Source organism: Drosophila kikkawai, chromosome 3R (genome assembly GCF_030179895.1).
Source record: "Drosophila kikkawai strain 14028-0561.14 chromosome 3R, DkikHiC1v2, whole genome shotgun sequence".
Taxonomy (NCBI): Eukaryota; Metazoa; Arthropoda; class Insecta; order Diptera; family Drosophilidae; genus Drosophila; species Drosophila kikkawai.
Window position 1 is genome coordinate 32997350 of NC_091731.1, and position 25613 is coordinate 33022962.

The 25613-nt window shown below is 43.4% G+C and overlaps 1 protein-coding gene across 1 annotated transcript; it reads right to left on the bottom strand.

Moving 5' to 3' along the window:
- Positions 1-1407: 1407 nt before the first annotated feature.
- Positions 1408-21564, bottom strand: Ptx1 (pituitary homeobox homolog Ptx1). Its single transcript, XM_017165487.3, has 5 exons — positions 20584-21564; positions 16897-17726; positions 9323-9463; positions 8236-8489; positions 1408-3189 (listed from the first exon to the last, which is right to left on the bottom strand). Exons 2-5 carry the CDS (start codon positions 17450-17452, stop codon positions 2572-2574), a joined length of 1569 nt encoding a protein of 522 aa, XP_017020976.1. The 5' UTR covers positions 17453-17726; positions 20584-21564; the 3' UTR covers positions 1408-2571.
- Between the last annotated feature and the right edge of the window lie 4049 nt (positions 21565-25613).

The following is a 25613-nucleotide window of genomic DNA, read 5'->3' on the forward strand; positions in this document are numbered from 1 at the left end:
AGTGTGATTTAACTGCTAAAAAACATTACAAGTTGAGATTGAAAACCCTTTTATTTAGCTTGAAACTGAAGATCTGCAATTAAAATAAATTTAAATTTAAAACCTAAGTTTTAACTTGGTAAAACCATAATTTTCCGTTTTAATATATCTTATTGAATGCTTTAAATTATGCAACAATTTTAAAAACCTTTCACTTTAGTTATTTTTTTTATTGAAACACATTCTCTGGCGTGACTCACGCTGTTATCGCTGTACTTCCCCCCGCCCAGAACATATAGGAAGTTGATTTTAATTGCGGCTCATCCATTATGCGGCTGGCTGTGCCCGCTGCCTGGTTGACGGCCTGAGCTTGATTAACAATAATTAGGCTCGGCATTAATTACGCCGAAAAGTTAATTGCGCGAGTGTGTTGGTGGATACAGAAATGAGTGGAGACATGAAAACCGTTGGCGAAAAGTTCTAGGATAATTGCACATTCCAGTTCAACTTTACTACGAATCATTTCAGCTGTAAAGCTTAAAGGAGAATTGTATAAATATTGATATATATTCACAACGCCTTAAAACAAAATCAAAGTGCATTACAAATTTCTTTCCGTTTAGTTTACAGCTGCCAAAAAATCCATAAAGAGTTGTATCCCAAGCCGGGCGACAATAATAGAGTTACTTAAACAGCTGGATGGCAACTTATTAACCCTTTGACTCCCCAGCTGGGCCAAATCCACCCACACCCACACCCACAGCCCCCAGCAGCCAGATAGAAGACAAAGCCAACGGAGGCCGCAATAAAATCAATCTTATTAAAACATTAACAGCGGGCAAAGGGGAATAAAATAAATCAAATGGTCGCCGGGTCGCAATTTCACCCCCACCACCATCCCCCTAATGGATGCTTAACGCAGCGGGAAATCTTATTTCCCCCGCTTTTCTCGCTTTTCTCACTTTTCCCTTCGGATGCCCGGGCACTTTATTAGCCGGCTTCAATCAAGGCGGGCAGCATATGAAATTCAAATTTGATGCCCGAACGGAAAGCAACCCCCTCGGGATGTCCTTTTATTATTATTTTTATTGTGCGGTGATTTTCCGGGGGGTTGTCACTCGGCGACGGACGGCGGTCGGCGGGGTGCATATAAATGCGACATAATTTCGCTGTAATGAATAAATTGATGGATGGATCTTTTTGCACCAGGTCCACCTTGGAATTAAACACTTGCTTGAGTTTCTGGTGGGAGCGAAAACCTGAAAGCTGCCTTAAATTAAGTTTCCCCCCTGTGGCCTGTAAATTACAATTTGATTTTTTAATTTTTCCATTTCCCTCACCGCTTTCCCCGGCGGCGGAAAGCCATTCGTTATCCCAGCGGTTGACCGCAATTTGCCAGTCGTAATTCATTCATCGGAGTGTGCGCTTTTTTTTCCATACTTTTTATTGTTCTTTTGATTCAATTTCTATAACTAGTAATATTAGGTGTACAATTATTAAATAGTTTATATTTATACGGGGGCTCTTTAGTGGGGATATACACGTACATATACAGACAGACACGTATATGCCAAATGCCATCTCCGGCGGATTTCTATACGACTAGACAACTCCTTAAAAACTGCTACGGCTTTGATATAGTTTTAGTTTCCTCTTTAGTTGTAGCTTTAGCTTTAGTTTTACAATCTTGATACGTTTCTGGTTTATATTCATACGATATACGATGGGGAACTGAAGTTGGAACTAGGACTGACAGTTGATTATATGTTCTTTGGGACTGGCTATTATCCTGCCTGGATTTCGCTTACGATTTCGATACAATTTTGTGGAATTGGAATTTAAAAAATAAAATTGCTTAATTGTATTCCCATTCCACATCATTTTATTGAAATCAAGCAAGGAAGTAGGATTTCTTTTGGTTTATTTTTGGCTTTGATTAGTGTAGGGGTTCCGCTTCATTTAATTTATTTCTCTATAACTAGATATTTGCTTTTATGTACAAAAACACTTAATGTCTGACTTGGGGGGCTGCGAACGTAATTAGCTTTTAATCTCAACACAAATTAAATAGAAGTTCCAATTAGCGGTGGTTACTTCTGCGTTTGGTAAATTTAATTATTGTTCTTCAAAAAATGTTCACTTTTGATAGGGGGATTTTTTGTTATTTAATTTATCGTTCTATTTTATGCCAGAGCTGCTCACACACCCCTGACTTCTGCAAACATCTAAAATTATTTATTACTTAGGGCTAGGTGTTGCCTTTCTTTAGTGTTTAGTTTGATTTAAGTAGTGCGTTCAATCGATGACGTCCTCGTCGTCATTGTCGTTGTTGTTGTTGTTATTGTTGTTGGCTCCCCCATTGGCCTCCATCGGGGACTTGTTGCCATCCTCCAGGTGACCATCATCTGGCGGCGAAACCAGTCCCGTCCCAGTCCCCAGCCCGAGATCGGAGTGGTCCAGCATGCCGGAGTGCTGGAGCTGGCCCATGTTTCCGCCACCGCCGTGCTGCTGCTGGTGATGCGACACCGATCCGCCCGAGAAGTGCTGCAAGTGGTGCTGGTGCTGGTTGAGCAGCGCACCCAGGGCGTTGTCTCAGACCACGTCCGCCACGCCCACGCCCGTGTACTGGCAGGCGGAGAGGCCGGCGGAATTGGATCTGGACACGGGCGATGGTGCGGAGTAGGGACTGCCGAAACCGGCGGAGGCGTGCTGCTTGGCCTTCAGCCGCAGCGTGGCGATGCTCGAGGACATGCTGGAGGACATGCACGGCTCGGCGGCGGCGCGATACATGTACGGATTGGCGGGGCTCGTGTACGGACAGGGGGCACCCACGGCACCCACATTGGAGCCATTGCCCAGCGAGGAGCTCAGCGAGGAGCCCATCGAGCCCGGCAGCATCGATGCCGCATTGTTCATGCTCACAGCCACCCCGCTGGCGCCCGTGTTGAAGCAATTCACCGAGTTCTGGTGATGATTGCTGGCCACCATCGATCCCAAAGGATTCACAGGCCACGGGAAGGGTTTGGTGCCCAGCGGCGAGGGAACCTTGGTCCAGTTATTGTACGGATACGAGCTGTACAGCGAGTCATCGGCAAACGGCTGCATGAACTGTGTCCCGAATCCGGACTTGAAGTCCGCCGCTGCCACAGCCGCATTCATGGCATTGCGCTCCCTCTTGCGCCACTTGGCCCGTCGGTTCTTGAACCATACCTGGAAAAATAGGAGAAGGATGCCTTCATTAGTTTATGGATAATTAAAGGATAAAAATATTAAACTGTTCTAAATGTAAAGCTAATTTACTAATAAATATCAAAAATAGTAAACAAATCTTAAGATAAATTATATAAAATTACTAAATGTATTTCTTTAAATTAATATTTAAATAATATAATCAAATTTCTTGTATATCTGTCTACCATTTTCTCAACAACATCTTTAATCCAAAAGCCAACTCCCTTTTCAAGAACCCCGCAGTTTTTTTAAACTCCGCAGGCAGCCATTTTCTTGTATAATTTATAACTTGAAAATTTATGTATCTGCCTGGGGCGAAAACGGGGAAAACTTCCCCCAAAAAGGCTCCCCGCAATACGCATGTGCAGTAATTATAAATATACAAATATATACATAAATACTCCCAGTTGGGGGAAGGCCGCTCTGGCTGCCTTTTTTAATGGAGAGCTTTATATAAATAAACTCGGCTTGCCACCCCGAAAAAAGTCGCTTGGCGGCGGTAGAGAGAATAGAGAGAGAGTGGTGGGGCACGGGGAAAAAGTTGCAAGAGCGCAAAAATAAATCAAAATTATTTCGCACAAAAAAAAAAAAAAAACGAAGATAAAAACAAAATGGCAACTTTGTAATTTATGGCTGAAGTTTGCCCAGATATACTGATGACGCTGGGAGCGGGTATGGCATGCCAAGAGGCGGGCACAGACAAAAGATACTCGTGCCGAGATAAAGATACAAATGACAAAGAACTGCGCAGATGAGTTTCTTGCTCTCCGAGATGCCAGCTTTAAGGCCATCTTGAGATACATTCGCGCAGAGCGTTCCCACATTCGGATACAGATACAATTCGGTTGGGGCAATTAAAGCTGCGAATTGGAATTTCACGGCTTGTAGCCGCATTGCCACATTGTCCCTAAATCAACGTGTCCGGGGTTGTAGATTTATGGCCTATGCAGGTCTGCACCCCTTGCCAGGACACGAGTATCTATGAACATCCTGCATCCTGTTAGCTGCCTAACCCCTCGCTTAGCCGTGACAAAAGTCCGACACGCGCTTGATCTATGCAAAAACTGTTTGTTTTTCCCTGGGAAAATTCGGATTGAGACATTTCCGGGCCGCGCTAACAGCTAACAAGTGAAAAGTGGAAAGCTATGGCCGCGTGCCAGCGAAACACATTTCGACGCCAATTGCCTTAATCTAATTAGTTGCGGCAGTTAATTGAAATCGCATGAGCCAGCACCAGTAGCGGGGAAAAGTAGAAGTTTTCCCAGGATAAGGGAAAGGACATCCAAGGCGGCACTGGGAAAAAAGAACCTAAATTTGATATTGCTGTTATAAGAAAGGGTATTGAAAGGTTTGAGACAGTAAATAATTTAGAAATTACTCAAATAATTCCGTTCTTGATTTCAATCAAGTACTTAAATATTTCCTTTAGCACCTCTTTTTGTTTTCAGTGCCCGTTTAAATCAAAGCATAAATCGCTTTCCCCCTTCCCAAAGGCAATGTGTCAATTTGTCAAGGTACATCGCTCAGCCCCATCGCATCATCATCATCATCATCATCTGGAGAAGCATCAGGCTCAAGGATCTCCTGCATCATCCTGGATGCAAAACTAACGTCATCGATCTCGTCAGCTGTCATTTTCACGTATCATTTAGCAAGTTGCCAAAGTTGCAAAAAAAAGAAAAAAACGAGGGGAAAAAAGGTAGAGGAAAAAATGGAAAATGCTGATGGCAAATTGATGTGCCTGCAAAAAAATAAAAAAGACAAAAGGGAAAGCAGGGAAGCTGCGCAAAAGTGAAAAAGTGAAATATGAGAGAGTGGAAAGAACAGCGCAATTTTCCACTCAACGGCACAGGGTCCTGCAGGAAATCCTAATTGGTTTTGATGAAAGCATCAATGACACTCGACAGCTCCTGCAACGCTTCATCAGGTAAATTGTGGACTTTTGGGAAAAGTAAAAAACGGGGAATATGAGTGGCCAAAAAGTGGCCATGTGGCAAAAGTTAGGGCCGCACTTTACCCACTTTTTCCCATTTCATTTTTTTCGATTCCTACCAGCTCTCATGATTGATGGCGCAAATTGCAGCTAAATACGTTTTTTATTTGCTCTGTGAAATGGGCCGGGGCTTCGTTTCCGGGGTTCTTCTCTCTCTCTCTCTTTCTCTGTCTCTCCGGCAGATAGTGAAAATCGCCCAAGTGAAAATCGGTTTCCTACGGCAATAGATAACATCGATACGTGGACTACTCCACGCAGCGCTGTCTCTTTGTGTGCTCAACTGTCTGTATACTCCAGTATTAATTGGTGGTCTGATTCCGGCCCACAGCTGCAGATACAGATATAGATTGGGCCACATATGTGAGCAAAAAGTGGCCCAATCATGGCCCAAACAGAAATCAACAAAGTCAAAGGGTTGAGGAAGTTAAAACAGTGAAGAATCATGGCTAAAGAGCACTTGGTTTGATTGTAAATTGATTTACAAATTCAGAAATATACAAGACTAACTTTTGTAAATATTTATAAATATTTAGAAGTTTAATGGACTTTATAGACTTACAAATTGTAAAGTTAAATCTTAATCATTGTATTAAAAATACAACTAACAACATAATCCACCTCAAAATACCTCTTTCTATTTTTTATTTCTCTTGATCCCATTATTGTCTTCCCCCTGAGGCCTCTCTCCGTATTATCCACCACATTGAACCATTTGAACTGCAATCATGTCAGCATATTGTGGCTCCTTTGTGGCCGCTTTCAATGGCTTTTTTATACACTTTCGGCGATTGGCAAATGCTGTTCCCATTTCCGGGCCATTGGCAACACCTGACCATAAAAGGGAACTCGCTGAAAAAAAAAAACACTCCATTCAGACAACTCTTCTCTCCCCCCTCAGTTCTATTTCCGATTGAGGACAGCGCACAAATGTTTTTATGTGCCTTGTTGCTGCCAGTCCTCCTCGACTGGTAATTGAATTAAAAAGTGAGTTCTATTTGACACATTTAAAAACACAAAAAACGAAAAGAGAGAAAGGAGACAAAGTCGGGCGAACATATTGCCATAATTGCCGGCGCATGTAAATCCCCTGAGTTCTACAGTTCCTCAGACGGGCTGCTCGTTTTTTGACAGTTTAAAGCCCGGCCAGATTTATGCCATTACTACCCGGGAGCTGGCTGGGCTGGGCTGGGCTGGGCTGGCCTGCACTGCCCCGTAATCCTTTTGTATATTTGTTAAATTTTATTGCCTCCGCTATTACAATGGGCATCCCGGAGTCAAAGTCAAATGTGAGGAGCCACCCCTGAGGCAGATCCAAAGGCATGATCACGATCATCATTAATTCCTGTGCGGTTTTCTAATTCATTAAACAACCCTCGCGATGCGATGACAAATTGTCCTGGCATTGTTTTGCATTTTCAAAGGGATGGAAACCCCCTAGCTGCTGGCAAAGCGTTTTGTCATCATCACATAATGGACCATAAAACAAACTGTATCAATATTTTATGCATTTAGCCTGGCTGCTTTATGCGAGGAACACATGTTTAGATTGACATCGTTTCCAGCCATAGTTTCTCCCACCCTTTGCAGTTCGGGCCGCAGCTAATTTCTTTATAAATGCTGTCAAGTGCTGAGCCGAGCATCGAGGTTGTCCAGGATTTCTTGGCATATGCGAGAGTTATTTGTGAAATTTGCATAGGAAAACCATGAAGCATTTATGGTCGGTGCTTCCCTCGCAGATGTTCATCGCGGGTCTAATTGCATTTCGATGATAGCTCCAGGCCACTTCTAGCTGTACAATTAATGCCACGCCGATGTCGCCATACGTCCAATGACAATGATCACAGAACTCGATCAGCGATCGTCGATCATCGATCATGTGTCTATCATATCTACCGGCTGTCTGGCGATTGTCTTTGTGTCCGTCTCTCTGACCGACATGGAATGGAAGTGGAAATGAAACTGGAAATAGATATATAGATAGATATATATCGCAGATATCGAGGGGCCTCTGGTATTTGCCGCTTGGCGCCACAAACTCCAATTGTTTACCAAACTAACTATCGTGTTTACAAACAATTACAACTGTTGTGCGGCGAAGATATCTTGTTTGTTGTCTTTTCCCTTATTAGTTTTCCTTACGCATTACGCGTAGAGAATATGAAAAGGAAGGGTACTGTAGATTCTATGAGGTTTGTGATCTAGAGTTTACTTTTAATTCTAAGGAACTTGTATCAAGGTAATGAAATGTGATTTAAATGCTTCTTAGACTCTCTCTTTTTTCATTAATAGAAAATTGACTCTTTATAAGAAGACCTGTTACTAAGTACCCTTAGATACATTATACCTTGATATAAAACCAATGTACGATACCATTCCGTCTCGGACGTGGACAAATGCCCAAGCCCGTGTCAATAGAACGGATATTGAGCAAACACTCGTCGTTCAATTCAGTTCAGTTGAGGTCGGGCCTTCGATAAGCCCGCGGTTTACAAACAGCAAATGCTGCAAACGCCGCCAACTGCAGTTTTAGCCGCGGCAATTTATGGCAACAGACCCCCGGCTCCCATAACTCCCCCTGTATATATAACCCCCCCATAAATCCCGGCTGGTGCAGGGAAATTGGTTCTTCTTTTTTGGCCATATTGGCCGCATTGGGGTTTAAGCCTTCGGCAAACCAGGCGACATATTTACGAGTCTGTGCGGCTGCATTGCGGTCGCGACTCCTGCGGTCGGTAATATAATTGGAACAGGACTGTAATGGCCGCATAATGTGGCAGGACCTCTCCGCCGGCATTTGTTTGCCGTTTGCGGCTTGGCTGGCAATTAATTCCAGCATCAGTCTCCCAGGTAATTATGGTGTCCAGTCGGTAAGGAATTAAGAGGCACAACTCTTTGATCATTTCAATAATTTTTTAAGAGTCAAAACAATTTTCCAACAATTTATAAAACTATTCTAGAATATCACAGAATACTTGTTGATCTCTTATCATTAAATTAATATAATTATATATCAACAATATTTCTTTACTCACCCTGACTCGCGCCTCCGTTAGATTGGTCCACATGGCAATCTCCTCGCGGGTGGACATGTCCGGATACCTGTTCCGGCTGAAGGTGTGCTCCAACTCCTGCAGTTGCTGCGAGGTGAAGTGCGTCCTCTGACGTCTTTGCCTTTTGTTCTTCTTGTCGTTTTTGGGCTCTTCGCCACTGGTGGTCATTGGCTCATCATGACCTGAACTTGATATGTTCTCTGTCTTGATCGTGGTCTCATTTACACTGCGATTGCCTGAGGGGGTAAATAAATATTCATAATTAAATAAAATATTTTTAACCTTACAATACGATTTCCCTTTCTAGTGTATTTCCCCGGCAGTTGCAGTGGCTGTCGCTAAGCTCTTTTATGCCGCCTGTCTGGGTTTGCTCGGGTTAGCCGTTGATAAGCAGGAGTCTCCCAAACGGCTTCTGTTTTTTTCTGGCACCGTCACTAATTGCCATGCAACCTTCAGGCGTCGCCAGCAAACATTCAACACCCAATATCGAACACCCATCACCCACAACAGCCGTGGTAGTTCAAAGGCGCACCGCCGGCCAACAGATTTACAACCAGTTAATGTATGTTCCCCGATGTCATCGATCATGCGGCGTGCTTTCTGTGTTGTGCTGTGCCAGAAAGCGAAACCCCAACCGAAACCGAAACCAAAACCGAGCCAGAAACTGCCGAAAAACTTAATCAAATAAACTAAATTACTGCCCCCGTGGAAAATATCATTCTCGCCTTCCGTCGCCGTCGTCGTGAGGTCGCAAATCAAAGGCAGTCTAATCGAAAACTAAACGGACCCCGGCGAGTAAATTTCGCCGACAAAGGTGAAATCGTTGGCCACGCTTTCCGAAATTATTATAAATTATGTTCCTTATCAATGGGGGGTTTGAGGAGAGATAACGGATTCATTGCTGGGAATACGATTTTTGTACCAAAATTACAGGCAAAGGGTATACATTGAATTGAATTTGTTCCATTTTAAAATCAGTTTGATCTTGAAAATGATTATCTTAATCATCAATTTTATAATTATCCCATTGGCTTTCTGAATTATATGAATTTTTCTTTTCTTAACTCACCATCTTTGCGATCCCGACTTCGATTCGACAGCGTCGATGTCGATGACGTCTGAAAGTTGTTCAAGTGGGTGCTGTCCAAACTATTTGCTACGGCGGTCATGGAGCTATGACTATCACGGAAATCGCCGGTTTCGGCCCAAACTGAAAAGAACAAGCCAGCGCAGGGCAAGAGAAAATTACACAAAAATTTATGTTTCAATCAAAGTATGTGGTAGGTTTAAAAAAATAAGAAAATGCATAAGAAAATAATAAAAAAAAACCTACTGTAATTCAGTAATTTATGCTTATAATTTACTATATTTTAACTATGTAAAATATACATGTTCCCGTAAGTTTCCCCCTTTTTAAAGATATTTTTCTTTTGAAAAATAGCCCTGAGAAAAACTGCACAAACTTCTCCCATTCCTCACTCTCTGTTCTCCTAGGCGAGAAAAAAAGAAGTGGAGCCCGTAAAAGAGCTCATAAAAGGATTTATGGCACTGCAGCCTGGAATGGGCTCTTGGTTAGCTCGATTAAAAAGCGGATTGCGCCTGGAGGAGGCCAACTTAATGGCTTCCAAGGGAAAGATTATAAAACTTTACCTCTTGCTTGAAGCAAAAGACTTGCCATGGGGCCAAGTGACTCGGGGAAATTACCCCGGAGTTGGTGGTGGCCCGCCATAAATCTAGCGGCGCTAAATGAGTCAAGTAATTTGCTGGACGCCACTTAATAATTGCCGCAGTTAGTCACGCCTATTTTGATATTAATTAGTCAGCCATTGACACGATTCCCCCCGGAGTCGATTTCGTCACAGATTTATGGCCATGGAAATTGATTTCTGTTTCGGTTTCCAAGTGGCCTTCCTGCGAAGAAGGTGTGCACCCATATGGTCATGGGTCTCGTCTTCCTACTTAATCTTCCCGGCCGCTTCCTTTGCATACTTTTCGTAATTTATGGCCTTCTCACATGCTGTCATTTTAATGTGGTTTCCAAAGTGCCAGTTCCGAAAAACACCCGTGGCGACATTTGAAACAATTAGTATGCTCCTGCTCCTGCTCCTTGCTTTAAATTTTCCACAGGGAATATATTTTTTTTCTTTTTCGGTGGGGCTAGGAGTCACAAATGTCATCCCCTCGGAAGTGGCCCCTGGCTCACTCAGTTTATGGCCGGTTGCATAATTTATGCCGCCGACAACAGCCTCACATGCCGTTGGAAATTTAAAATTCCCCGTGAAAAGTATTTTTATGGCCCATAATTAGTGCGTTTGGGTGTAATTAAAATTTCATTGCTCTATTATGAGCGCGTTGTTGGTTGTTGGTCTGAAAATTCTCAAAACAAACAGTGTAGCGGTGTTAAACTATAATTTCCACTAAGATTGTTTTGTCAAGATTGATCAAATCGGGTTTTATTTGCAGTCAATGAAAATATATTTAAGGAAGTGTCTATGAGTAATCTGTGTTCTAAATTTCTCTTCCCCTACAGATTGTCATATGAGACGTCACTTCCCGCAGCAGCATCCTCGTTTTCCACTTTCATTTTTTAGTAAACGCCTCATTGCAACCTCTGAATCCGCGGCACAGCTGAATGAGTCCTAATAGATACATAGCTCTGCCCCATGCCCACTCCAAATCCTATTCAGATTCCCGACCTGAGCTAAATGGGTCGTCATCGCCCATTTTTCGTATCGTAAAAATATTTTCCTAACGACACGCTCTAAAAACACACACGCCGACGATGAAAAAAAAACATGGGAATTTGAAAAAACGCAGCAAAAATCACGTAGCACGGCGATTTTTATTTGTTTAAATACTTCGCAGCAAAGTGGTCTATTTTGCCTGTGGCCAGCGACTAATTTGAGTTTGATTTTCCTGCATTGAGATGTTGTTTTCTTTTGGGTCCGTGGTATGACAGGTTGGGAAAAATTGTCGTCGTCTGTCAGCTGGCGGTGACATTTGTCGACCAGTTGTCGCCAGAGTTTTACAATGTTTTCAAGGTTTTCGAGTGGGTATGGGGGGGGGGGGGTAATCGGAAAATCCGAATATCTGAAAATGTGAGTGGCAAGTGTCAATGGCTGTGGGCGTTGCTTGTTCGCAGCGTTGCGTTTTGCACATGTCAAGAGTTTTGAGTGTTTTGTGACAACAAGTGTTTTCATTTTGTCCAAGTTTATTCTCTGGCAGCCATTTTGCAGTGGCATCGCGGATATTCAACGATTTTCCTCTATTTGATTTTTCCTCTATTCGATTTTTCACCGCTGAGCAAACAGCAAATGAGCAATGGGATATTTATTTGACTTGGCGACTATTGTGATTGCCACAAACAAAAGTCAAAGGCAAACACTCCCCTTTGGGCGTTCACAATTAATCAAGCGGAGGGTTGCCTCCATGAAACTGCACAAAATACGAAATACGAAATGATTCAGATATTTTCAGCGACCGAGCATCCTGCACACACATACGATACACGCCGAGAGGAGATTCATTCATAGACAGATTTCCACATAAAAACTTTTGACACACGACACGGCAGCCGGAGCAATAAATTATCCGGATCCGGCTCCGGAGACGCAGAAGCAGACGCAGACGGAGACGGAGGCTGTCGACTGTCAGAGGAAAACCTCACCGGCCAGGAAAACCTAGCCAGAACCAAAACAAACAAATAACAAATAAAATAAAGGACGAACAAAGGATGGCCCTCCCGAAAACAAAAAAAAAAAACTCAGAGGGAGGAAAATGGAAAAGGCAGGGGAAAATGTCAAGCAGCAGCCGCGTTTAGTTGGTGACCAAAAACAAACGATTAATGTGACAGTTGAATGGGGACTGGGATTGGGTTTGGGATTGAGATTGGAATTGGAAATGGGACTAGGATTCCCAGGATCCCGAGCAGGACTTGCTTTTGCTGTAAACCACTCGCCGGGCCACCAAAGGGTTAAACACTTGCGGTTTCCTCCCCCCCCCTGTGCCGCATATAGTAATATTTTTCCAATTTCATGCCACATTTGCTGGCTTTCTGCCCGGCAAGGTGTTGATGTCCGTGGGAATTGCCAGCCATATGCCGCAAAAACTGAAAGAGGTCTCGGGTGCAAGAGCAACCCTCGCACAAATTAGCCTAATTCGGGGTCATGAAAATTAGGAAACGGCCGGCAAGTTAATTTTTATGTCTCGCAGGACTAATCCTTTGGCCATGTGTTATGGCCCTGTAATGAGCTCCCGGCACTTGACCAGCCAACCGGAGGAGTCGCATAAAAATCTCGGAAATCACATTGACATGTCCCAAGGAATGGCGCACGGAATGGAGTCCTGCAGCCAAAAACCCGAACTCATTAGTTTTCGGGACTGCAGATAAGACAAAAAGGGAAGCAGAAGGACTGAAACCACCCAGGCAGGCTTGTGTTTTTGCTGGTCCCAGTGTCCAGTGTCCAGACTAGATTTCCCCCCTTGTAGTTTTCCACTGCAATGACTTTGCCAGTAATTTGCCCGACTGTCAGCTCGAATTCCTTTCTTTTCCTTTCCTTGCCTTGCCTGCCATTGGGTCAGCCCACAAAAACCGGCCAAAAGGAGAGAGCCCGGCAGGTCCTGCGAGTCCTTGTCCGCCGGACAAGTTTGTTTCCTCAGATAATCTCTAATGCGACATTTTTACGAAATTGCACGATGCCCGGATAATGAGAAAAGAGCCGGAAAAGAGGAAAAGCGCACAGAGAAAGAGAGACGCTATGAAGTTTTCCCGACGAACTTCTGCAACGAGGTAATTGCTTTCGTACCAGGGAAAATGGGGATTGGGGATGGGAAGGGGAGAGGGAATGGCAATGTGTCGGTGATTGAGGGTTGTGTGGTTGTGGCTGGTTGCCATAATGACATTATAATTTATATAAACGAAATCAGTGCCAGCTAGCCGGAAAAGCAGAGATAGAGCTGAGCAGATGGATTGATAAATGGCAACTTTAACGGCAGTTACAGTGGTTCAACAACCAAGAAAATGGGTTTCAAGTGGTTTTAATAAGCATTCAAACGTAAAAACTATGAATTTAGATATTCCATCAGGGGTAATCATTTTTCTAAGTATTTTAAATAGTTTTTTATTATATTTTAAACACTTTAAAATAATAACAAATTATCCCATAGCTCTAACAACATATGACTAAAATATCCTTAAACAATTATAATATATAAAATGCATCTAAAAATATCTTCTATTTCTCTTTTCTCTCACCCTCTGAACCACTGTGCACTTTCTGATTATCCTGACCGGTCAGCAAGTGCAATTTATGTGACATTCTGTGGTCCTGGCAGTGGCAATTCAACTGCAATCTTTGTTTTTGCCTAGAGCCAATGACATATGTGAGCAATTTCGTAGAGATTTGCGGACAATGCACTGCCAAACATCCCGCAGGATGTGAGCCTTTAAGGCTTTAAGAGAGCAAAGCGTGAAGCGTGGAAAAAATCGATAAAAGGTATTTATATTCATAAAGACCCGGCCTGACAAATGCGGGCATTGGTGTGGAATTTAAAGTAGCCCAAAGGACTCCTCCTCCTCCTTCTGCTTTATATTTTCGTGTGTATCCCCCGAGTGGGTATGGGGGCACCTTGTCTGGGGCCCTTGCTCTGTTTATGTTGTTCTGCTGTGTGTTTTCTTAGAGCCCGGCTAGCTGCACGTGCCATTAACACTTAGGAGGGAAAGATGGGAGTATTTTAGCTCCGTGTAGACACAACAGATAACGCGCGATTTCACCAGAACACCGAACGCCGAAACTGAAGCACTCTAGTAATTTCATAATTTTATCAACGGCATCAGCCACAAACATTGTCATGAGCAAATAGTTCTCAATCTCGTATCTGTGGCAACAACTTGGCAAACAATCCAGAGACTAGCTGGCAATAAAAAAAAAGGAAAAAAGCCAGAGACAAAAAAGAGAAATAGAAACAACATTTATTATTTGCCGAGCAACCAAAAACCTAAATGTAAACTGCTCTGATTTGGTTTCTATTTCCATTTGGCTTCGTTTTCGGTTTTGGTTTCGGTTTCAGTTTCATTTTCGGGTTCTGTTTGGCTTTGGCAAATAGATGCCAGTGGATATGTGGATATGGTCACTGATATAGCGAGATAATTCCCTAATTGCCGCTATGCCTAGGTGGTGAAATATGAAAAACGAGAAATTGGGGAAAAGGCAGGGTGCAAGGTCGGTTTCCCAGCTGCTGACAACATAATTTAGAAGACAATCCGGAGCCATTAAAGAGTTGAACAGCCGAAACTAATAAAAATCTCTGCCGTCGGTCTAAATTAGTGTAAAACGTGAACTTGAAATCCTTTGAGCACCGTCAGCGAAATAAAAACACGCACCGAAGCCATAAAATGATCTCTCCACCGAAAATAAAACGAAAGAGTCCAAACTAAAAGGCGACCATAAAAAAGTGCAATCGTAAAAAATTATTACCTCCACATCGCACACATATAAAATATAAACGTAAATAAATATCCACCAGGGAACGAGGGGTGTGGGGCGTGGGTGTTGACCATTAAATTGGCCAATAATTGAAAATCCAATTGCAGTGTGGCACTGCAATCGGCGAGTCTGGCGGAGTCTGATGGAAATCCTGGAATCACGTTGCGTGGCCATTATTTAAACAAGAGCGTAAACAATAACGACAACAGCTGAACAGGAGGGAAAATCGGGTAAAACAGGAGTGGAAATTTGTGGCCGAAATGCTCCTGCACCTGCAGCAGTGTGTGGGTCTGTGTCAAAGGATAACTGCACTCGTGCATATTTTAAATGCGAACCGTTTTCGTGCTAAATTGTTTTGGCACGCAAATAAACGGCAGGACATCTGTGGCCAGGAGTTCACCACAGTTTAGTTTGGCTCTTTGGGGCCTTCCTTCCACCTGCAGACAGGTGCACACAGACATACAGAGAACTCCAGTTGCAGAGGCCGTTAACCCCCGGGGGCAGGGTCACCGGGGTTGACAGGGCGACAGCCAACAAATCTCTAGGCGAGGGCAGACAAATCTGTTATGCAAATGGAAATTTCGGAGCCAGAAGAAACCTCTGCGGAGGAACTCAAACTTTTTGGGGTCGTCACGAATAAAAAATATTAATAAAATGTTCATCATAAATATTTCAGGAGTTTTTTTGAATTTAAGAAGAGGTCTTTTGTATTTTTTTTATTTTTTTTAAAGAAACCTCCCCTTTCTGTCATTAAATTTACTAAAATAACTGTACAAGTTACAGTCAAACCTTTAATAGGTTTTATAGAAGTTTGTTTTTAAAATTTAATATTCAAAAATTATAATTTTCTGTACTATTTTTTAGCGTAATCAAGTTGATAAATAAACCAATTCGATTTATAAATATAAACCTTAAAAAATATATATTTTAAGGCCTCCAAGCTTTACCTTTAACAGGTTCCCTGACCATCTGCAGAGACCTCACCACTACCCAAAATCTCTCCCAGAACCAATTGGCTTGTCACATCGCCACTTGAGTCTGCGGAATTGCCTCACAGCCCGAGATCTTCCAACATCCTCTAAAGCGTCGCCCTGCGTCCAAACTCCCATAACAATTAGAGCAATCGGAACAACAAACACTTGACTCCAGAGCACATATCAAATATCCAGCATCACAGGGGATACAATACACTCTCTATATATGGTATAATAATACTTGTAAGGGAAGTGGCAGATCCGGGGGTAGCGTGTTGCTTTCGGCACTACGCCAGAAGGGTGCTCAATTAGCCGTGACATGCGCACAAAATTAAAATTTGTTTAGTTGTATCTCCAATCCGCTTTTCCACCCAACTCCTCCTTTTTTTTCTTTTGGCCTTTGTAACGCTTTTGTGGAGATTATACGCTAATGATTGCACAATGATTATGAATATGCATGAGGGGAAGCCAGAGTCGGGAATCGGGTAAAGGGAGCATGGAATACGGAATACTGAATCCGGAACCCAGTGTTCGGGGGACTTTTGGCACGAAGCGTGAATGATGGCCAAAGCGAATCGCATATTGAAATGACAACAGCTGCCACTGACACAGGCAACAAAAAAAAAGAAAGGAAAACAAAAAAGACAAGCCCACAAAAGAGCCATGAATAGCAATGAGAATGCGGACACTTGTTGATGGCTCGGATCCGGATCGGAATAGGAATAGGAATAGGAATGGATCCCTCGAAGTGGCCCTCTTCCCGCCTGAGTTATGAGCCCACTAATTAGCTGTCAATGTGCGAGATGCCGCACACAAATTCAGCTACAAATTGCCCACGAAATTGTGCCCCATTATTGGACACGAAAATGCCGCTTCTGAACTCGAGAAAATAGTTTTTAAAAGAGAGCGGAACGAATGGGGAATCTTATTATAAAAAAAAGCTTTAAAGTTTAGCAGATAATCTAAAATTGTTCAAACTACGGAAAACATAACTTCTGTTAATTTAAATTGACTTAAATATTATCTTTCTTATTTTCTGTACTTCAAAATAAAGAGATACAAGTTCCTTCAATTAATTTTCTGAGCTCTACAGAGTTTCCAGAGTGTTTATAGGAAATAAATAATAAAAATAATTATCTGTTTTTAAAAATACCACCATTCAACCTCCATTATTCGATACTTACTTCTGAGTTTCTCGAGCGGCTCGTGCTTGGGCGTGTGCGGCGGCACCACGGCATGATGCGGATGCTGCGAGTAACCGCCGACACCCACACCCACCAGATCCTGCCCGGCGGCGGCCGTGTGATGCAGGTGGCTCAGACTGCTGATGGGCATCAAGCTGGATATGGCGGGTGAGATGCTGACCGAGGAGCTGGAATCGTGCAGGCTGTGATGGCTATGCAGGTGCTCCGTGCCGGAGGTGCTGCTTCCTCCTCCGTTGACCGTGGAACTGCCAGTGCTGCCGCTGCTTAGCGCAGTGCTTGTGGTTGTGGCACTTTCCGCCGATCCTGCCGAGCCAGCTCCATTGGCTGTTCCGGCACTGACCAAATCCTGCAGACACAGGCCCGTAGACTCAGCCGACATGGCCTCCAGGCCATTGAGGGCTCCACCACTGACCACGCCACCGCCTCCATTGGCTATACCGCCGGGACCGAGGGCCGTGGCCGAGCTAGTGACCACGCCAACGCCCAGACCGCCGCCCCCCGCCGCACCACAACCGCCGGCGGCGGTGCGGTCCATGCCTAAATACGTGGGGAAAATGGTGGAGAAGCTCTGGGCGACAGCCTGGTGCGGCTGATGGCCGTGACTATGGTTATGACTGTGGCTGTACTGCTGGTGCGCCGGATGCGCCGGATGGGCGGGATGCAGCGGCGGCAGGTGGTGGTCCCTCCCCGTGAACTTCGTCGTGACGACGTCCTTGAAGTGCTGCAGGAAGGTCGTCGTCTTGAGGCCGGTATCTTCCAACTGCGGTGAGAGCAAATCCAAGATGCAGCCGTTGCCAGAGCTCGGAAAGCTGAAAAGGAAGAGAGTAAGGAAAGCTTTAATAATGGGGAAAAGGTTCACATTTAATAAAATTTAATAACTAAAAGTCTTGTAGGGTAAAGATTGATAGAGATATTAGGAATTATATATTATATATATTTATGGAACTAATATATAATTGTTATGACTTCCAAACTACTCAAGAAGCTCTAAGCACCAAAAGTGTATGAATTAAATAATCCATTTAGCTAGACTGTTTAAATATTTCCTAAGGCTCTATTGTTTGCTAGTTTTCAGATGTTGTCTAGTAGTGAAATTACTCATAACGAGTTCATTCCTACCTGGCACTACGTACTCCGCCCGTTAGTTAATTATAATTATCATTCGGCTACTTGGCAAGGCGGAGGCAAATCAACTTGTGGAGCTTTTTATCGCCTCAACGGCAAAGGCAAACAGTGAGCTTAACCCAAACACCAGCCGAATGGCAAGTTAACACCAAACACGTCAAGGGGTTAAGACCGTGCCTCTCGGATGCTGGTAGCTCGAGTAACTCTCGAGGGGAAGGGACTCGGTACATGGACTGGACGTCGTAAATTCTGCCGGGGAATCGGATGGGGTGTACGAGTTGACAACGCCGCTATCAGCAGACCGAGGGGAGAACGGTGATAACGGCCTTATCGATGTAAAATATTTACATTTCTGCGAGCATTTCTCTCCGCTATTATTGCCATTATTATTGCGCTGAGCCTACACTGAGAGATTTTTGGCAATACCCAGCTCAAAGCACAGTGAAAGGGTAAGAGACAGAGTAGACTTGCACTCTATAAAGGCGATAAACTGTGTCAGGGCGTCCAATAAATTCGTTAAAAATAAAAAAACAGCCCACTGACAGTAGCACGAAAATAGCCATAAACGATCGTAAATCAATTAGCCAAAAGGGAGGGAACACCTCGCCATATTCCAGCGCCCCTCGCCCGATATCGGGGGACCTCTCCAGCTATATATACAACTCTCTATATACTATATGGCGTGCTATCTCAGCCAGCAAGCGAGGCAAACGAAATGAAACGAAACGAAGCGAAAGGTTGCAATAAATGGTTATCTAATCTCAATCACAACAAACTAAAGGCATTCAAAGGCGAAATGAGAACGAATTTCATAAATCTAACGGCAGCATAAATTCGCAGTTGAAGTGAATTTAATTAAATTTAATTGGAATGCTTTGGCTTGCCGTGTCACTTTCGATTTCGTTGATAATTCCGCTTGATCTCCACTTGATCCCCAGTGGATTAGTGCGGCTGTAATATTAAATCCATTTGCGGTTGTTCAACAACAATATGATAAACATAATTTCACTTGAAGCGAATATTTATGGGGGCGGACGCCGGGTGCCGAGTGCCCAGGAGGCGCTGTATGCCAGGAGATTGGGGGTCAGATGGCCGTTGAAATGAAAAGTTTCTGCATTTATTGCTTTGAGTATTTATAACACTGTTATTGCCTCGGTTATTTTGCTATTTGTTCTTCTTGTTGCCGCAGTTGTCTTCATTTCTGGCTAAATTATCTGCCGCAGTGTCTAATAAATAATTTGGTTCCCAGTTCAAAGTGCCAGCCGTCATTGCCATTGTCCCCACAAAAGATATTCTCCCAAATGTTGTTGTTGTCGTTGTCGTCGACGTCTTCGTCTCTGGCCGTCTATTTTCTGCCTCGTCATTTTATTTCAAAAGTGAGAATTTATTTACATAATGATTCTCTAAGACAAAGAATGCCAGAATTATTTTATGCCACTTTATGGCCGCACGGATCTCGCTGGCTTATACATACTTCTTCATCGCGGAGCAGCGAAGGTGGCAAGATTCCGATGTTGTGCCAAGGCTTTCTACATGTTTTCATTCCCATTTGATTTTATTATTTTTATTATTTTATACAAATTCGAGTTCGCAGCTCTGTGTACTTAGGTTTTTTCCATACCTTGTTTGCCCCAGCGGCCAGATCTAATTGTTTAGGTGACGTCAATGGGTCGGCGCCACTTCCCCCCGATTTTTGGCAACAGCAGTGACAATACTACTACAGTGCTGGCCCAAAAGCCCAGAGGCCCCCTTACGAGATGGGGCTCCGGCTCTATTTTACGGGCTTTATGGCCGCAATTTCGCGATTCCCGGGTCTCACTTCGCCATGATTTATGCGCGGCGTGAGAGCGCCTCGTATACTTAATTCGTTGTCCAACAATCGGTTTATTGGCGGGCTTGGAGATGGGAACCTTTTGGGATCTACGGTGATCTCTCCTGATCTTCCCTAGAAACCTACTATGTTTTCTCAGCAGGAGGGTAATTAAGGAATTGACATGACGATTAAGTTCCTAGGAAGGTGTTTACCGAGAAAGTTCTGTTTGCGATGACCTAACACTTCCTAATTTTGCTATGTTTTACTTTCTAATGAATCAATCAAATGCAGACACTACCAAAAGCATTTTTCGAATTCAAAACTCTTGTCATATCCTAATCCTTTTTCTTTTGTCAAATAATTTATTTCCTAAACCATCTAGTGTGTCTAATAAGATCAAAAACTGAATTCTTTGAATGCCTTGAGACTTTCAATGATATTTAAAACAAAAACTTGACATGCGTGTGTCGGAATATCTTAATGATGAATGGTAAATAATGCAGATAGATATTATTAATACTTGATTATACAATAAAAATATTATTAATTATTGTTTCAAATTCATGAAATTTCTTGGATAAGTACAAGCCTTTCTTAACCCTTACATTTCTTACTTGTTTTTAATTTAAAAGCATGGCAAACTTTCTCAAGGAATATATGTATATTCCTCACCTGATCTGAATATTAAATATAATAAACACAACTTAAAATTTAAATAACATTCTTACCTCTGAATGATGGGAGAGTAATTCAATTAATCCACTTAGGTGGTGGCCGTTCGATCGGCACTGGAACGTTGTTCCGTCGGCTCCTGCAATCCGTGATATATGATCAAAATATCGGATCCGGATGAACTTTGCTATTTGCGGATGGCGCTTTTCTGCGGGAGCAAAAGTCGTGGGCAAAGGAGGCAATAAATCAGATTGCCAGCATTTCAATCGCACGGAAATCTTTGAAAATCTTCGAAATCCCAGAGAAAATCTTCTGGAGAAGTCGCGTGGGCGGCGGCGGGGGCTATAAATCTCGGAAATCGGAATGGATCAGATCCGTCCGTCACCAGGCGTTTAGGTTTTTATGGGTTGTGTTTATATGTTTTTGTGTTTATGCCGTTGTCATTGCAACAGTTTGCTAATCAAAGGCGAAGCGGCATTTAATAAAGCCGTTTATAGTTTTCGCACTCGGTGGCAGATCAAATAATAAAAATCACAGTGATTATGTTAGTGATTAATTTTAAGTAACTCGGGGATATGTTTTTAATTCTCGACTCTCGCTCGCTGCCACACACAACACTCACACACACGCTGGACACTGGCACACAGAATCACCACACATAATCGCGCACTTTGATTGGCTTTGATTCGATTCGTTTCGATTTGATTTGATTTGAACTGTTGATTCAGTGTTTTAATAATTTAATCCGCCGCGTAATTAGGCTAAGTAGTCCAAGTCCTCTGTATCTGTATCTGTATCTGTATCTCTGGTCTTTCTGTATCGGATCTGGGAGTCTAAACGGAAGCGACGCGTCTGCACCCGTAACAGGACGTGGCTGGATTGAAAGCGAATGCGAGGGCGCTCGTTAAAGTATCTGTTGGACGCGAGCAGCGAGTGAACGAGAAGGGGCGGCTAACGGGACCCGGCGGTTCGGTTCCACGAGCGGAAGCGGGGTTGGTTAACGGTGAACTACTACTCAGTACGTGGTGCTGGCGACGAGAACTCGCGGCTACTAAAATCGGAACGCAGAACGCTGAAGGCAGAATGCAGAACGTGCTACGTTCAGCGCTATCTTATCTCTCTTTTCACGAGGGTGTCTGTGTGCGCGGGTGTGAATGAGATGATGGCTCGGCGAGTAGCGAGTAACGGGGCCCGCACCGCACTAGGCTGTGCGAGTGAGAGGCGAGGTCTGGGCAAGCAGCAGCGAATGAGGACACACCCCCAAAGGCGAGCTGCGAGCGCTCTCTCTCACTCACACTCTGCGTGTGTTTGCAGTGCGCCATTGCTGCGCACTGCTCTCGCTCTCTGTCCCACTGTATCTCCTTGTCCCTCTCTCTCTCTCTGGCTTCGCTGCCTCTTTCCCCGCCCTGCGCCCCCATCAGTCACTGTTTATTATTTGGCCGCTCTCGAGGGTTTGATTTGTACTTTGCGGGTCCTTTGTGTGTGCCTCCTTGTGAGCCAACCCCCTTCTTCTGGCAACCCCCCCTGCAACCACCGCCCCTGTACAATTGCTACGTGCTGTGTTCATAATAATAAGGCTACTTCTCCTTTGCGCCCACTTTTTGAGGGCTGGCTGCTGCCGCCCTCCGCCCTTCGCCCCCCGCCTGCTGCCTGTCTTTTTACTGGGTGTCAAGGGCGTTTTGTTATCCCATTATTCTGCGTTAGCCCGCCATTGTTGTGCGCCCCTCGCTGCCCGCTCTGCAAATAAATAAATAACTGCTCCTTTTGACGTATTCCCGTATTCGTCGGCCCTTTGTATCCGTATCTTTGTATCTCGCAGTGCGTTCGCATCTCCTGCCCGTGACTTCCCCCTTTTTGATTTGTTCGCTCTGCCACACAGTCACATCTACAGTCACATTCAGGCCACAGAGAGATATAGAAACAGAAACAGATACTTTGCCGGAGGCAGAATTTATTAAAATTCACAACAGCTTTTGTGCAGTTCATAATTTTCGTTTTTATTTCGCATTTGCCTGCCTCTTTCCCCCCGGTCCTTTTATCCTGTGACTCCGGCTGCGTGACTCGAGTGGCGAAGCAGGAAAAGGGGTGAGTTGGGGATGTAAATGGCGCTAGCTTTATATCCCTTTTATATCACAATTGATATGCCAGGCAACTAATCAGAGGTAATTTCCCAGCCATAACTCATAGCCCTAAAGATGCCTGGGGACTTGATTTTATTGTATAGCAAGAAAATATAACAAAATACCAAGATCTGTGAGGATAAGAATTATTGGAATTGAGGTAGGAATTTCTATTAAATATTGGTCTAGATATATTTATTAAAAGAAAGTATATGAATTTAATGCTTTATTGGCTTAGTTATGTATTTTGAAACTATGATTTGCTGAAAAAATGGATAAATATTCTTTAAAAAAAATCAAATATTTCAGGTCTTCTTGGAGTGTATTATGATTTTAGTCAGTGAAGGAGTTGTTTCCGATCCTATAAACCATATATATTCTTGATCAGCATTAACAGGCGAGTCTTTCTACATATACCAGAAAGAAATTTTTTTTTTTTTTTTTTTTTTCAAAATTATATAAGGGGTTACATCATTAAAACTGACAAAAATTGAATAAAATTTTGGTTTCTGAAAATTTAAAATGAATTATGCAGATTTGTTTACCTAGAAAAATCTAGCAACGGAAGCTTTCCGTATTGAATTTGATGGCTTAGTGGCTGAGTTATGATATGTTTAACCCTTTAATTTGTCCAAAAAATTATCGTATAAAAATATAGCAAAATCTCGATTTAAAGATGGCGTTTCTTAAAGGGTTCTTAAGTTCATAATAGCCCAAAAAGCCACTCATTGCTCACTTAATTTAATATCTTATAATTAATTTAATATAGATTGTAAATACGTCCTTTTAATCCAATTGCAAACTTCAAGGGTATACAAACGTCGATTTCCCAAAGATGGCTTTCTTTCTTGCTCAAATTCTCTCAAGTTAAGAGCACTTACTGCCAGATAAGGTTCAGGATGCGAACCCTTCTATTACAAGTAGCTTATGTTTACTGGTAATTCTTATCTAAGAATTTGAGTTGAATTTAATATACTTTAAAGTTATGTATTTGTTATTTCGCAAGTAATAATAAGATATATAATAAGAAATTCTTATTTTCTTAGATAAGCAAGCACAGCTTACTATATTTTCATTGAGAAGTCCCTGGTTGCCGCGTGCCCAGATAAAAGCCAGATGGGCACCCAGACTTACTCCGATAATCGCCTTGAGCGGAGGCCCTCGAAATACTCGAAATACTAGGACCACTCGAGACTCGAACCCCAGACCTTCTCAAGTTTCTACGGCGGCAAAAGCGCTTTGAACTCCCCCGGTTGCGTAAATGTGGCACTATGTTCGATGATACAATGATACGATACGATCCACCCACTCGAAGTCACCCACCTGAGTTCGCAACGAAAGGGTTGTCCACCTGTGGGGCAAGGTCCAATTTGGCAACTTTCACTGCTCAAAGGGCTTGTCCCTTAGCAGCCGGGGGGAATTCCGGGTTTATGATTATGAGACTTCTGTTGCAATTACACGATTTTGTGTCCTTTGTCCTCGGGAAAATCCCTTACAAAGCCAGCTTTTCCATTGATGACATGGCGGTTATTTTTGGTGCATAGCTTTGGGAATATACCAGGCCGTTTTTCAATTATAAGGGCAACCGAAATTAGACTTTCGACTCGTCGATATCGATATCTAGGGAGGACAGGGGGGTGGGCAGTGAGTACTTTTGCGGTATCTACTGTTATCTAAAGAAAATGGCGTTCTTTTCCCCATTCGAATGGAGAGTACGTGCCGGGGAGTGTGTCTGCCAATGGGGATCTCTTAAGTGTCGGATTGCGGGATCCCCGCGGGGGAAAACTCATCATCCTTTGATGCTGGCAACAGGAAAACTTAATGCCGAACATTCGAGCAGTCGCACGCACCTCAAGAAATTGAAATGCCAAGGCGCGCGAAAGTGTCAGATCCCCGGGTAAAATGTGTAGTAGTCCCCTTTCACATTTACATCCACACACATTCGCGTCGTCACATTTTCCTCCTCCCCCTCGAACCCGATTTTCCCTGGATTTTCCCCATCTGCAAGACCCGTTTCTGTTCTCTTTTTTTTTTTTAAGCAACTACCGAAAAGTTCACAGGCAGCGACGGCAGTTGAAAAGTTCAGCGCATTCGGAGCCATTGCTCAGTCGCCAAACTAATCCGCCTAATCCCGAAACATGACGAAATGAAATACGATGGTGCGTAGGGAGGAGTGCTGCCCGTTTCCACGACCATTTCCACTGGCATTTCCACTCCCAATTCAACTCGCATCTCCGCATTTTCCCCCCCTCTCAGCTCGCACAATCCCCAGCCGACTGAACTAATTTTGTATGCCTTATGATGATGGTGGAAAACCACGCGGGCGGCAACCGGATTCGGGCAACTCTTTCGCAGAATTCGCAAAATGGCGGCATTGATTTCCCCGCCGTCCCGTTGACATCCGTTTCCCCTTTGTCCTCCTCCTTAACCTCACCAATGCCGACCCCCTCGCTGTCCTTGAGGACGAAGTCAATTTTCAGGATTTGCGGCCAGTCTTACATTTCTTAGCGAAAAATCTCTCCGTTTCTCTATGGAAAGCACTTCCCTTCAAGCAGTCAATAAACTATACAAACACACGCACACTGAGAGAAATTGGGGGGATATCCTTTCAACATGTTTAAGTGTATTATAGAAAATGATTTAATATATCTATAAAACTCATATTTATAATGATATATTACATTAATAATATGGATCTGTCGGGGAGGGTTTCTTATGACATTTTTATTTTTGAACTGTTTATTTTTCTCTGTGCACATATAGGGGCTTCTCCTTACCCCACCAATAAGTGTGTGTGTGTGGCGTATTAGTTTGCGTGGCATGTCCTTGTTGACATTGCCATTGGCAATGTCAGAGATACGCAGGATATTCGCATTCGCCGAGAAGTTGCAGCCTACAGCCGCAGCCACCTACAGCTCAATCAAACCGCCAAAATAAATTACGCTGCTAATTAATAAAGGGCAGGG